Source organism: Labeo rohita, chromosome 13 (assembly GCF_022985175.1).
Source record: "Labeo rohita strain BAU-BD-2019 chromosome 13, IGBB_LRoh.1.0, whole genome shotgun sequence".
In the NCBI taxonomy this organism is placed as follows: Eukaryota; Metazoa; Chordata; class Actinopteri; order Cypriniformes; family Cyprinidae; genus Labeo; species Labeo rohita.
Genome location: NC_066881.1, coordinates 12,140,843 through 12,156,333, shown reverse-complemented (window position 1 = coordinate 12,156,333; position 15,491 = coordinate 12,140,843). Strand labels below are relative to the sequence as shown.

General features: G+C 39.5%; 1 protein-coding gene across 1 annotated transcript; it reads right to left on the bottom strand.

The window, feature by feature from the left end:
* Window positions 1-844: 844 nt before the first annotated feature.
* Window positions 845-11,668, bottom strand: ky (kyphoscoliosis peptidase). Its single transcript, XM_051126490.1, has 7 exons — window positions 11,234-11,668; window positions 10,526-11,100; window positions 8,641-8,755; window positions 7,044-7,161; window positions 6,775-6,966; window positions 6,389-6,579; window positions 845-2,805 (listed from the first exon to the last, which is right to left on the bottom strand). The coding sequence occupies exons 1-7, from the start codon at window positions 11,448-11,450 to the stop codon at window positions 1,478-1,480; spliced, it is 2,736 nt and encodes a 911-aa protein (XP_050982447.1). The 5' UTR covers window positions 11,451-11,668; the 3' UTR covers window positions 845-1,477.
* Between the last annotated feature and the right edge of the window lie 3,823 nt (window positions 11,669-15,491).

The following is a 15,491-nucleotide window of genomic DNA, read 5'->3' as shown; positions in this document are numbered from 1 at the left end:
CTATTCCTCAAAATGAATAAAAACTGTGAAATTCAACTCAGAATATGACGCAAACCTGCAATAATTAAATGTTAAATAATACAAATATCTTTTAAGCATTTAATACCATTTTATTAACCAATGTCTTTGCTGCTGACCTTCAATGATCCAACTCAGCCATACTAATAAGCAAAAATGACTCAAGATAATCTAACATTAGTTTTCCCTTTTTTATATTGCTGAAGAGTTGATATTTTTTCTTCTGCGGTCTACTGTACAGATGTGAATTCACTTTTGGTGTGTGTGTATATATATAAATATATATATATATATGTATATATATATATGTATGTATATATATATATATATATATATATATATATATATATAGTTTTTTTGTTTTGTTTATTTTGCTAGTTACTTGAAAAAAGTAATCTGTTTACATAACTCCCATTACTATAATGTTGTTATCCCCAACACTGGCCATTACTGCAGTTTTCAGTGTTACGAAAACCTTCAGAAATTATTCTAACGCATCACTTTTTTTAGGATTCTGTGATGAATATAAAGTACAAAAGCATTTGAAGCAACAATGAATTTTTTGCTGTCAGTTTTGATCAATTTAATGTTTTTGATTTAATGTAATGAAAAAGTATTAATTTCTGCATGAAAAATCTTTGATACCAAATTTTTTTTGGTAAGGTATTTTAGATGTGGTCCATACAAGGGTTGCCAGGTTTTCACAACAAAATCTGCCCCATTGCTACTCAAAGCTAGCCCAATTGCATTTGAGGGGCTCCCTCCTTAAAAATCGTGTTCTAGGGGATAAAGTTCACTTTTTTTTTTCTTTTTTTTTTGGGGGGTTTCCTGGTGAATCCGTATTTCAGGGGCTAAATGACGTTATTGGGGTAGCTTCAACCCGCGGACATCAAAAACAACACGTGGCAACAGTGTTAAAGTAGCCCAATTCTGCGTTTTTGAAAAAAAAAAAAAATAACAAAAAAAAAAAACATGGACTTTGCAACACTGGTCCAAACACTGCACTAAAATACTAAATACTAAAAACTATATCTAATATTCATGTACTGAAGTAAGTTTATTTTTCTTATTCCAGTTACAAAAGTTTTCTTCTCTCAGGCATAAAACTAATTAAGTTTAATGAAAAGTATTTAATTAAAAAAAGAATAATAATAAAATAATAATAATAATAATAATAATAATATATTAAAAGATTTGTGCTTTAATTATTTTACAAAGTTTGTCTTCTCATGGTAATTTATTTAGTTTTAAATGTTTTCATATCTTTATAAATTCTTCTCTTTTATGCAGTGTTGATAAACAGCAGATTTATTTCTGCTTTATTTCTAAATATGAAGCATGACCAGATCTTTGAGGTTCACGCTATCATCAAAAAAAATGTGTTACATGTGATGGGGGACCACATTGGACTGCAGTGTGACCGTAGCCCTTTTATCCTCTAGACAAAAGTCTGTTCTGCTCACAGTTCATTCTTCAGGTTAAGGACATCAAAGGTCATGAGAACATGCATGTCATTGCTTTCTTTAGTGACAGCAGCGAGCTTGAGTTGTGTGGCATTTCCAGTGACAGCCTCACCTTCCCAAACTCTGCTCTTATTCATCTTCAGATCCGTTCGCTTCTCTCCCACGACACACACTCTTTGCGCACCTGGTACCTTCACACGGAAACTCACTGAACTCTGGGGAGCCAGCACACCTGTGCGGGGCTCCAGCAGCACGCACCCTCTTCCCCACGCTGAATACACACATGGAAACGGATCTCCGGGCTTTTCACACACGCTCCTGATTATAAAGTCACACAGTGACATGTAGTCCTGCTGAGGGGGTTTGCGTCCATAAATACCAAGACGATAGACTCCCGCTCTGGGAGCGCACACGCTCACGGTTACCTTAGATGTATCTGTAAATGTCAAGAGTACATATCGGGACAGAGGAAAATGAGCCTGCTCATGCAGCTCAGCGCAGAGCGTCGTGTGTATTTGCAGGTCTGGTGAAGCGCAGTGGAAGGTAATGTTGCACCGGCCCTGGGGTGCGTTTACTATCGTCCCTGTGTGGCTGAAATGGGACAGTCCGGCTTCTTGGGTACGCACCCCGGGACCACACCACAGGCCCAAGTCTGGAGGATACAGCGCATTTGGGTTCAACCCTGGGCTTTGACAGTGTAGTAGATAGTTCCCGGCGTTTTGAAAAGTCCCACTTTCACTGTCATAATCCTGCACGAATATAGACAGCCGGTAAAATCCTTTGTACGGGCACATGATGTTACACACCAGCTCTTCTGCTGTGATTTGCGACGCAAGGCAGCGCTTGGCTGTAGCGGCGTCGAGCTCGTGGTGCGCAAGCTCACACACCATCATCAGAGGTCGTGATGTTTGTAGGATCACCTTGCACTCACCACTTTCACCCACCTCTACGGCCTCTTCTCCTGCGACGCTGCAACCCTTGATGCCCAGGGCTGATGCCCCTGCTGCCAGGCCCCAGTTCAGGTAGGGGTTATCAGGCAGGGCCTGCCTCTTTTGGACACTCGGGCACTCGAGTTCAAGAGAGCAAATCCACCGCAGAACACCAGGTTCGCCCTCTCGCCGGGCGAACAGCTTCACTTCGTAGGCCCCAGGCTCTGGGGGCAGTAATCGCAACTTCATCCCTTGACGAGTCACTGACAGGAGACCACAGGAGCTGTCAACCTCCTCCTGCTTTAGAGCTCCTGTCTGGGGATCCCGCTGCCTCATCTCATATGAAAAGGTCAGTGGTCTAGAGGAGCTCACAGACACAATTGCTTCCCCGTCGTCTGCGGAAAACAAATTTTGACGTATTTACAAAATGTTACTGTAATATTGTGCCTACATTCACACTGGAACATTATGGCAGTGACAACAACATGTAAATAATTAAGTACAATTCGTATAGGGATAGTTTACCTGAAAATCAAAATTCTGTTATTAATTACTCACCCTCACGTCGTTCTAAACCCGTGAGTCGTTTGTTCATCATCAGAACACAAATTAAGATATTGATGAAATCTGAAAGCTTTCTGACCCTGCATAGACAGCAACGCAACTACCACGTTCAAGCCCCAGAAAGGTAGGAAGGACTTCATTAAAACAGTCCATGTGACATCAGTGGTTCAATTTTAATTTTCCAAAGCTACTTTTTGTGTGCGAAGAAAACAAAAATAACTTTATTCAACAATTTCTTCGCTTCCCTGTCAGCCTTTGGCGTGGGTTCACAAGAGTACCACAATGCATATGTGTGTTGCTGATGACACAGGAACCGACGTTCTGACGTAAAACGTCCATCTCTCTTAGGGTGTATTGACACCTGTCTTGTTTGGTTCGACTGAATCAAACTCAAGTTCGTTTCCCCCCTTGGTACGGATCTTTTGGGCAGGGGTGAATACAGCAATCGCACTCGGGTGGGGACCAAACAACCGTACCGAGACCCAGCTGAAGAGCTTCCAAACGAACTCTGGTATGATTGAATGGATGAATGAGTGCATGAGTGTGAAAGCAAACCGCACCAAACAAAAACAAAAAAAAATCAACATTGTATTTGGTCCGGACCAAAGCAAGTAAACTAGCATTTTCTCCATGTAATGGACTGATATGGTGCCCCGATTTTGAACTTCTAAAATGCAGTTTAAATGTGGCTTTAAAAGAACCCAAATGCAGTTGTAAATGATCCCAAATGAGAAGGGTCTTATCTAGCGTAACGATCAGTTACTTTCATAAAATACAATTGTAATACTTTTTAATGTCAAATGCTTTTCTATTCTTACTCTGCCTGGACTGTTTTTGTTCCGGTTCATGACAGTTAGGGTATGTCAAAAATCTCCCATCTCATGTTCTCCCTTAACTTCAAAATAATTGTCTTGAACCAGAATACACAGAGTTCAGGGAGAGCAAGGCAAGATGAGCATTTAAGATTAAAAAGTAATTAAATTGTATTTTTTTTAATGAAAATAACCAATCGTTTCACTAGATCCTCGGTTGGGATCGTTTACAACCGCATTTGGGATCGTTTGAAGCCACATTTAAACTGCATTTTGGAAGTTCAAAATCGGGGCACCATATCAGTCCATTATATGGAGAAAAATACTGAAATGTTTTCCTCAAAAAACATCATTTCTTTACGACTGAAGAAAGAAAGACATGAACATCTTGGATGACAAGGGGGTGAGTATATAATATGTAAAACTTTGTTTTGGAAGTGGACTTCTCTTTAAACCGATTTTCAAACCATGGGAGACCACAGACTTGAATTCAGTTTCAACTGATTTTTAGCCTTATAATCTTCTGAATGCACACACTAGATGATTCGACCAGACTGCGAGACCACGCACTTGTTGATTTGTAGGAATGATTTAACAGTGACACGTGATCTCATGGAGACTCACAAGATCACACGTGACTAGAGAAGAAAAACAAATGGAGAACAAACAACGTTGTCAGCTGACTCTCCTGCGCATTCTGTTTCATAGTAAAAAAAAAAAAAAATGGGATTTTTGTGGCTGCCAAGTTTCAGCTATAGAAGCATGTGTAATAGAGGCCAGCGCTAGGTGCCGTGCAGGTAAACCTCATCTCAAGAGGAGGCACACTAGCGACTGACGATAGTGGCTGCAGTCCAGGGTTGCCAGGTTTTTGCAACAAAACCCACCCAATTACAACTGACAACTAGCCCAAAACTAGCCCAACTGCATTTCGAGGGGGGTCCCCCAGTAAAAATGGTGTCCCGGGGACTAAAATAAACCCAGCTTGCATTCCAGGGGCTAAATATAACGTTATTGGGGTCGTTTCAACCCGCGGACATGAAAAACAACCCGTGGCAACAGTGTTAAAGTAGCCCAATCCCACGGGAAAACCACGGACTTGGCAACACTGCTGCAGTCTTTAGCCTTCTTGTTAATGCATCTGCCTCCCATGCCAGAGACCTGGGTTCAAGTACCACTCGGAGAGGGTGCGAGTAGGTCCCGGAGGGGGTTACACTGGTGCCGACTCCTACGTCAGCAGCACCACACACATGCATCTTCATACGTTTGTAAACGCGTGTCGAAGACTGACATGGGAAGAGAGGAAATTGTTTGTACACAAAAAGCTTCTCATAGCTTCATAACATTATGGTTGAACCACTGATGTCACCTGGACTATTTTAACGATGTCCTTACTGCCTTTTTGGGCCTTGAACGTGTCAGTTGTGTTGCTGTCAGGGTCAAAAATCTCTTGGATTTTATCAAAAATGTCTTAATTTGTGTTTCGAAGATAAACGGAAGATAAACAGGTTTGGAACAACATGAGGGTGAGTAATTAATGACACAATTTACATTTTTGGGAAACTAAATATATACATAGAGAACCATGATGTTTGACATAGTAATAACCTTTAGAATTTTTAGGGGGTGTCTGAAGTCCCCCTTGATAGAAATTGCATTCCAGGGACGGTGGCCCCTAGTAAGAAAAGGTAAAGAGGGAGCAAGGACTGAAGTGGCTAATCCTACCCGCTTTAAGATATTACTGATATAACTGGGATATTATGTTGATCTCTGTGACAGCACGACTCTCCATTAATGGTAAAATAAAACATAGCCATGGGCTGCTGTCAGATTCTTTGTTTAGCCAATCAGAACGCATTTGAGCGTGGCAGAAATTTGGAGCGGCTTTGGAGGGTGCTAAATCAATGTTCGCTATTTCTCATCTGTCAACAGTGGATTACACAGCCAAATGCCCTAAAAACAAGTACAGAAAAGGGGCACGACATGATCACGATTTCTTCCAACTGGATGGCAAAGCAATTTGTACTGCCCCTCCCTAGAACGTGATCACAAATTCAGAGGGCCCAAGCTAATATACTTTCCAAGGAGCTGGGCAGAAACCCTAGTGGGTTGTTTCTGCATTGCACTGCAATACTTTTCATTGGTTTTCAATCTAAGCATATTAGACCAAAGTGTTTGCAAGGCATCTCATCTCAAGACCCTGCGTTTTCCAGAAGTGAAACCACATTTAGCTTCAGTGTGTATGCATTTATTCAGTGCGTAAAGGGTATCAGCAGCCAAGCTTTCTTTGTAGTTAAGCTAATGTTTACACTAACTTAATACTCTCGCTTGCATTTTCTGCAGTGCATACTATAGCCAGCATTCGGGAAGTTTTAGTTACAACAACTTTTTTTCTCATGAGACAGTCTAATCTCTGCAGCAAACGGTCTAATCTGTTTTCTCAGAGCTTCTCACCACGAGCTGATGCCAGCAGCTGCCTATTATCTCATTACAGTGTGACAGACATTGTGTGCTTCACTAATCTTCCCTTTTGAGTTAGTGCATTATTCTATTTTGCATATGTGTAGTTGTGTCATTAGTGTATGTTTTGTGTGTGTATATATACCTGTGATGGTTTTGTACTGTTTGGGTTGTGTCAGGGTCAGTCCAAACTGATAAAACGCTGAGGTCTTCAAGGGTGTAATTTCGAACTCTTCCATGGAGATGGGAGTGGTAAGTAGTTGCCAGGTTTGATCATCAGGGAAATGTGAGTTTATGAACTCACTAGGTTCAGTTAGGAAATAAAAGTCGTTGTATCTGAAACGAACAGACATCAAAACAAAAGCAATTTCTCTACAATGAATAAATAAATGAATGCATGCACAGGATTTGTTTTCTCCCAGAAACCCAACTCTTGCATGCTGCAGAATATATTGTGGTTGGTGTCTGCTTAGTGTGTGCAGTATGTGTGTACTGTATGATATGAATAACTGACACTCTGAGGGGCCTGACCTCTTCATAAATGTTTTGCATTTCATATCCACAGTGCCAGCGCCCCAGCAAGCGTCAAGTAGCCACCACTGACCCCCCACGAAGACAGCATTCCACTCGTGATCGGAACGCTTCTCAGCTAAACTGTGCCCAGCCTGGTATCCAACGCCTTTGCTGTACCCACTCACCTCCACACACTCAATGCCCACCTCCCTAGAGAAAGAGAGAAAGTTCAGAGCCACATTCTGCTGGCGTGACGTATGTGCGTGTATATACCTGTGGCCATTTACCTGCACATTTCCACACAGAGACTGGAGTATCCACTACATACACTTTTTCCCGTCCTGATGACTTCTTCAGAAGAGCAAATCTTCTGAGAAAGACCAAGGTATCCCTCCAAATCATACTCTACACACACAAACACACAAGACAATTTACCTGAGGAAGTACAGTCACTAAAATAGTTCTATCATGACAACTCTCTGAAGAGTTTAGCATGGTAATGGATATGACAAAGTTAATAAATCTGCTACACTGCTGAATTGCTGATGCTATTTGGTTATTGCTGTTGTTGTAGATTATTGCTGCTGTAAAGCAAGTACAGGAACTTGCTACTACCAGTACATGTGCAGATAATACAGTGCTGTGATTATTTAAAGGGGTCATGAAATGAGAAACCAAAACAACCCTTATATGTCAAAAGATCAAGAGGTCATTGTACTAGAAAAACATCTTGTATGTTTCAGAACTCAAAACTTTCTCATTAGTTTAAACGAGAGGCAAAGCGCAGAAACTAATTGATAAAAATGGCTATGAAGACAACAAGATGCTGTACAGTGCCAACTGTTTTTATTACATGGTCACTATTGGTTTGTCTTATTACAGATTGTTTGATATGTACCGAGTATTTATGCATCAATCTGTGAAGGATGTAGGCTGTTAAACATTAGCCAGTCAGTGGGAGTTTACTTCTGAGTTTACAATCTACCATTCCTACTTAAAACAGAGCGTTCTGCAAGAAAATAGGCAATTAAATTATGTTTTTTTTTTTTTATGTAAAAATCTTGATAATATTATAAATGGACACTACAAAATAAAAAAACAAAGGCAGTTCATGGCCCCTTTAAGACATACTCCTGCTGCACAAATAGCATATACTATATAATAACACGTAGCAGATCTATACAGGTGGAGCTGGGGAGATGGAGGGTTTCAGAGGAACTCTAGTGAATATCATAATTTTGCATTAACGACCCATCTAGAATTTGACATTTAAAAGTGTTTGTACTCACTAGAAAAACTGTGTATTTGTTTGTAACTTTTACAATTACAAATGGCAAGTAGCACATCAAATTGTGAAATTTTGAAAGAGTAAAAACAACACTATTTGTGACCCTGGACCACAAAACCAGTCATAAGTGTCAATTTTTTGAAACTGAGATTTATACATCATCTGAAATCTGAATAAATAAGCTTACCATTGATGTGTGGTTTGTTAGGACAGGACAATATTTGGCCGAGATACAACTAGTTGAAAATCTGGAATCTGAGGGTGCAATAAAAAAAATATTGAGAAATTGCCTTGGAGAAGTTGTCCAAATGAAGTTTTTAGCAATGCATGTTACTAATCAAAAATTAAGTTTGATATATTTATGGTAGGAAATTTACTAAATATCTTAATTGAACTTGGTCTTTACTTAATATCCTAATGATTTTTGGCGTAAAAGAAAAATCGATAATCTTAACCCATACAATGTATTGTTGGCTATTGCTACAAATTTATCCGTGCTACTTATGACTGTTTTTTTGGTCCAGGGTTACATTTGTTTTATTTACAACTTAGAAAAATAATTTCTTACAGTGCATGCGTTTTGCATGTGCAATTACCAATATTATGGCAGAGCCAGATCCATATGGCCCTGAGTTTTTCCAGATCATTTCTGCCCCCCTCAGTGACTGCACGGGCAATCTTCTGAGCATCAAATACCTCCTGCTTCCTCAACTGAAAAAGACATGTTCATGCCTCAGTGTATTGTTTATAACAGGGCTGTCCAATCCTGCTCTTGTACCGCTTTTCCACTGGGGCTGGAACCTGTGCGCGGCCAAGACTGGCACTCAGTTGGAACCGGCTCGCGTTTCCACTGGCAGGGAGCAGAACTCTCTACGTCACCAACATGTGACCGCAATCGCTTGTTATCTCTTGCAGAAGGAGAGCGTTGATTTCTTCTGCTGACCATTTCAGAACTGACATATTTAATTGTGTGTTAAAGGAGAACTCCACTTCAACAACAATTTACAAATAATTTACTCGCCCCCTTGTCATCCACGATGTTCATGTATTTCTTTCTTCAGTTGTAAAGAAATTATGTTTTTTGAGGAAAACATTTCATTTTTCCCCATATAATGGACTGCTATGGTACCCCGATTTTGAACTTCCAAAATGCAGTTTAAATGTGGCTTCAAACAATCCCAAATGCGGTTGTAATCAATCCCAGCCAAGGAAGAAGGGTCTTATCTAGCGAAACGATTCGGTTATTTTCATAAAAATAATACAATTTAAATACTTTTTATTCTCAAAAGCTCGTTTTGCCTTGCTGTCTTTAAACTCTGTGTACTCTGGCTCAAGACAGTTAGGGTATGTCGAAAAACTTGTATTTTCTCCCTCAACTTCAAAAATCATTTCAAAATCATCCTACATCGCTGCAGAGGTTCTAACCCAGTCTTTGCAAAGTAAACATGCAAAGAAGATCAAACATCCTTAACAAAAATGTAAAACAGCGATTTTGAATGATTTTGAAGTTGAGGGAGAACATGAGATAGGAGTTTTTCGACATACCCTAACTGTCATGACCTGGAACAAAAACAGTCCAGGCAGCGTAAGACAAGACGAGCGTTTGGCATTAAAAAGTGTATAAATCGTATTATTTTTATTAAAATAACTGATCGTTTCGCTAGATAAGACCCTTCTTCCTCAGCTGGGATCGTTTACAACCGCATTTAGGATCATTTCAAGCTGCATTTAAACTAAATTTTGGAAGTTTAAAATCGGGGCACCATATCAGTCCATTATATTGGGAAAAATCCTGAAATGTTTTCCTCAAAAAAACATAATTTCTTTACGACTGAAGAAAGAAAGACATGAACATCGTGGATGACATGGGGGTGAGTAAATAATTTGTAAATTGTTGTTCTGGAAGTGGACTTTTCCTTTAATGTTGTTAATTTACCTGAACTCCGAAGGCTTTTACAAATAGGCTTGTTCGAGATGCATAAGCGCTGCACAAACAGATTGGTGTAAGACATCAAAGTACCACGAGTGCAATTCAAAAGCTTAAAGAGTCATCTGCTCTCCAATTAATCTTGCGGTACTTTGTTTTAATTTGCTGATCAGCCTGTGCAGCGCTGATACGTCTCGACGCCTACTGACATCATGGGTTTGCTTGTTCGAGACCAGCAAGGCTTCTGGGCCGGTTCGGAAACGGGATCTGGGAATTTTTTTTGAGCGGCCCGGTTCCCAAGTGGGCTCCGGGAACCAGCCCCGGTGTAAAAACGGTATTAGAGGGCCATTGTCCTGTAGAGTTGAGCTCCAATCCCAATTAAACACACTTGAACTAAGGTAATCTAGGTCGTTGAAATCACTAGAATTTTTGAGGCAGGTATTTTGTGACAAGTTTGAGCTAAACTCTGTAGGACGCTGATCATCCAGGACCAGGATTGGACACGCCTGGTTTATAAGAACATGAAAACAAAGACTTGTGTGTTTGTACGTTACCTCTCTTCCTTTCTGGATTGAGAATGTGTCTACTTTGCTGAAAATATCAGAGCTGGAGAACAGCAATTTTCTGGGTTTCCTCTGAGAGGAGGAGACTGCAGGTAGATAAGGTCTCCCAGACTGCGTGCCAGGACTGACAACTGAAAGGGGTTTCACAATCTCTTCTTGGCTCTTCTTCACAGTGCTCCTCTTTCTTACACTCACTGACTTCGCCGCGCTCTCAGCGGACAGTTGGCGCTTTGTACTCGGCCGTTGTTCCTCACATAACTTCCCTTCATAGTTCTCTAACAATGCCTTATGTGAAACCACATTTTCTTGTATCGGTACAATACATAATGGCTTTGGGTCATGTTGCTCCACTGAAGGTGAAGCTCCTCGGTGGCTCTTAATAGTCAAACAAACTTTGGTGCTGTTCTCATCCTTCATGCTGGTCTGTTCGCTTTTAGACACATTATGAAGTTTGTATTTCACCACACCATTTTCAACTTTCAAATCGAAGTTTTCTTTATGTGTGTCACTGTTTGAATCTGTGACGGTTTCTATGACGGTTGTGATTGGTTGTTGAGCAGTTTGAGCTTTATCAGTGCAGATGAGAGGAAAACCTTGTTACATTTCTTTAAATTCAGAAACTGACATCTGATGACATAGTTCATACTTCAAACTATCTCTTCTTAGTTTCAAAACACTCCGTTAGATGGAAAATCTTACCTTTTGCAGTTGTGAAACTCATACCTTCTGTCACTTCCAGTAGTGTTGGTAGTACCAGATTTATATTATGTTTTGATTTCTGTTGCAGGGGTCTGTATATGTCTATTTTCTGCCTGTGTCCACCCCTATGAAAGGATAGCGCGCTAAAAATACACTTGGACTTATCATGACAGCCAATGAGCTCAAAGATACAAGAGAGGGGGGAAAAGAAGGGCATTTGATGTTGGCACGGAGGGTGAACAAGGTTGTGGTTGGTAACTGATAAATTTATTAGCTAACACACATGCATAAACAAGTTTATCTTGACCTTGTTAAAGGGTATTAAAGTCTTTGTTTGATTGTTTTGTCTGCTTTTTTTAGGTGGGAGGAACATACACATACATTGATAACAATAATTCACCACAATAATCGTGATCTCCTTTGGTGCCAGTCCTGAACTCGTTAACCCTGTTCTCTAAATTACTATCCTTCTGTAAATAAAATCACTGATATGGAAATTGTAGCTGACCTTAGTGGATACTGTCGCTATGCGCAGGAAAACAAAGCAGTTTTTATTTCCATACATAGAGACCCTTCCTCCGAAAACATCCTCATTGGCTCAGGCTCCATGTCAGACAGTCTGTCGGGGGCCCTCAAGGGTCCTTTTACATACCCCCTCTAGCAGGCTGAATTACCCCTGACCAATTACCCATTGGCAATGTGCCAGAATAGCAGTGACTACAGTTTTGTGTTTATTTATGAAGTTTTCCCCTCCAGGTTGTGGAATAAAACTTGCATAAGTTTTCCTGTTTCTGGTTTGCCTCATGTTAACATCAAGACTTTTCTATGCACATGCAGCCTTGGAGATAACATGAGAACATGACGTGATGGTCTTTCTCCTCAAGATGTGATAATCAAGAAGCCCAAAAGGTAGCCTTGAACAGTGCATAAACATTTATGAGGCATGTTATTTTAATGTTCCTTGAGGTTTACTTACAATGCTAATAAAGGTTTTTGCAGAAAAAAACAAATATGTGGAAAAATGATTATTTTCAACCCTCATTCTGACCCCCTATATAAAGCGACGTGTTTTTAAGGGACATGTCCTTTAGTGCTTGTCAGGAATTGGCCACTGTTATGATTGACTAACATCATTGCATGGGAAACCGTATCAATGCCCCACTCCATCGCTATTACATGTGAGTTTTGACAGCATGATCAAAACAAAACGGTCATTTCCAGACAAAGCATTATGAAATCATTTACTTACAGTTTGTGATGCAGCTGCAATCAGATCTAGTTCCGCTTCATCTTGCAATAAATGTTTCTTTGTGAACTCTCCATGCCTCGTTTACAAAACAAAATGCTCCGATCATTCCTCGGACACGATCCGGGATGTTATTAAAAATAAACTAACCGCTTGTTTCTTACACTGGGATCCTTCTGATATCTGTACAAAGACGCAGATGAGCCGTTTAAACCAAATGCGCCAATATTAGCATTCTTTAACTCCATTTGTCCTATTGATGACACACTCAAGTGTGCGGCCTCAGAAAGCAGACGCACATCTGTATACTGTATATAGTGTAGACAACATTGCAGCAGTGATTGTAATTTCTATTTCCTTTTGACGTGACACAACACTAGCATTCAGCACAATCAAGTGTCAAGCCGTTAATTGACTAAATTGGAAAAAATAGAAGATGACTTATTCATTGATGCCTTGCTGTGGAGGCAGTGTTTATGCAAAATGTTTGTGCCCTCGTGATGTCATCTTGCACCTCATATCCAAACGAGCCATTTTTGGAGCTTGATTAAATAAATGCTTTGTTTATAATGAGGACATTTTAAGCTATGAAACTTGCAGGATGTTTTAATGCTACAAAGACCTCTTATATGCCAAAAGATCAAGGTAAATTAGATTTTTTATGTCATGTTTTTTGTTTTTTTTTGTGCTTCAAAGGTTCCATGAAGAACCTTTCCATTCCACAAAAGGTTCATAGAGTATTAAAAATGTTCTTTGCCCTAGGAGAATTTGTTTGTACTTTTGTTGTTTTTTTTTTTAAGGAGAAGTCCACGGTTTGTCTGATTGATTTGTGCGACGTTTATGCATCTCAAACAAGCCTATTTATAAAAGCCTTCAGAGTTCAGGTAAATTAACAACATTAAAGGAGAAGTCCACTTCCAGAACAACAATTTACAGATAATGTACTCACCCCCTTATCATCTAAGATGGTCATGTCTTTCTTTCTTCAGTCGTAAAGAAATTATGTTTTTTGAAGAAAACATTTCAGGATTTTTCTCCATGTAATGGAGTGCTGTGGTGCCCAGAGTTTGAACTTCCAAAATGCAGTTTGAATGTGGCTTCAAACGATCCCAGCCAAGGAAGAAGGGTCTTATCTAGCGTAACGTTTGACATTAAATGCTTTTTAATATCAAACGCTCGCCTTGTCTTGCACTTCCCGAACTGTTTTTTCCAGTTCATGTCAGTTAGGGTATGTCGAAAAACTCCCATCTCATGTTCTCCCTCAACTTCAAAATCGCCAGGTATCGCTGTTTTATCTTTTTTGTTAAGGGTGTTTGATCTTCTTTGCATGTTCACTTTGCAAAGACTGGGTCAGTACTTCTGCAGCGATGTAGGATGATTTTAACATTTTTGAAGTTGAGGGAGAAAATACAAGATTAAAAAGTTTGAGATTTAAAAAGTATTTAAATTGTACTTTTTTTTATGAAAACGATCGTTTCGCTAGATAAGACCCTTCTTCCTCGGCTGGACTCGTTTAAAACTGCATTTGGGGGAAATGATTTTTTCGACATAAAATACAAGTTTTTTGACATACCTTAACTCTCTTGAGCCAGAATGCACAGTGTTCAGGCAGAGCAAGACAAGATGAGCGTTTGACATTAAAAAGTATAGAAATTGTATCATTTTTATTCAAATAACCAATCGTTTCACTAGTCGACTATAAGACCCTTCATCCTCGGCTAGGATCGTTTACAACCGCATTTGGGATCGTTTGAAGCTGCATTTAAACTGCATTTTGGAAGTTCAAACTCGGGGGACCGTACCAGTCCATTATATGGAGAAAAATCCTGAAATGTTTTCTTTAAAAAAACATAATTTCTTTACGGCTGAAGAAAGAAAGACATGAACATCTTGGATGACAAAGGGGTGAGTACATTATCTGTAAATTGTTGCTCTGGAAGTGGACTTCTCCTTTAAGAACTGTTCGCTAAAAGGTTTTTCAAAGGCATTGCTTTGACAAAAAAAAAAAAAAAACTGTCTGGATTTCCTATTTTTAAGAGTGTGTCTATATCTTATGTAGGCAGAACATAAAAGACCAGTGGTTCTCAATCATTGACCTGCACTGCACATTGTGGATGTCTCCCTTATCTACTACACCTGATTCAATTCATCAGCTCATTAGTCGAGGCTCCACGAACTGAAGTGGGTGAATCAGATAAGAGAGACAAATGTCCAGTGCTTTGATACTCAAGGATCAGTAGTACTGAGCACTGTAACACAGTGTTCTCCTCGAAAGTTCTCAAAGCACCACATTTATGAATAAAGATTCCTAAATTAATAGTCACTCACAATTTATACAGGAAGAAAGAAAAATAATATGTGACTCTGGACCACAAAGTACACCAGTCACAAGTAGCACGGGCATATTTGTAGCAATAGCCAATTGTATGGGTCAAAATGATCGATTTCTCTTTTATGCCAAAAATCATTAGGATATTAAGTAAAGATCATGTTCCATGAAGATATTTTGTAAATTTTCTACCGTTAATGTATCAAAGCCTAATTTTTGACTAATATGCATTGCTAAGAACTTCATTTGGACAACTTTAAAGAGGATTTTCTCAATATTTAGATTTTTGTTGGTTTTTTTTTTTTTTTTTTTTGCACCCTCAGATTCCAGATTTTCAAATAGCTGGAGCTTGGCCAAATATTGTCCTACAATATTGGCCAATCATACATCAATGGAAAGCTTATTTATTCAATCTTAAAATATATTTGTGCTCCAGCATCTTAAATAAAACTGTTGTGGGGCTCTCCAAATTGCACACTAAGCACGTGTGTCGTGTTCTCTGCGCGCTCTCTAGTGGGGAAGCTTTCCCTCATACTAGTTATCAGTTATCAGTCGGTTATTAATTTAATGTCACGTTTAGGATATTCTTAAACAAGACGAGAAACATCTTTTTCCTCTAAACTTTACACAGATATTGATGGTCCATCCGTGTCGTCCAGTCTCACTGTTGTGCTGGAGCGTGA

Excerpts from the sequence above, each read along its gene's own strand:
- ky (XM_051126490.1), bottom strand. The coding sequence starts at position 11,450 with ATGCCCTTCTTTTCCCCCCTCTCTTGTATCTTTGAGCTCATTGGCTGT. Across the intron at positions 11,101-11,233 it reads GAGTTTCACAACTGCAAAAG|CTCAAACTGCTCAACAACCA; the intron begins GTAAGATTTTCC and ends GCACTGATAAAG. Across the intron at positions 7,162-8,640 it reads CTGGCTCTGCCATAATATTG|AGTATGATTTGGAGGGATAC; the intron begins GTAATTGCACAT and ends TTGTGTGTGTAG.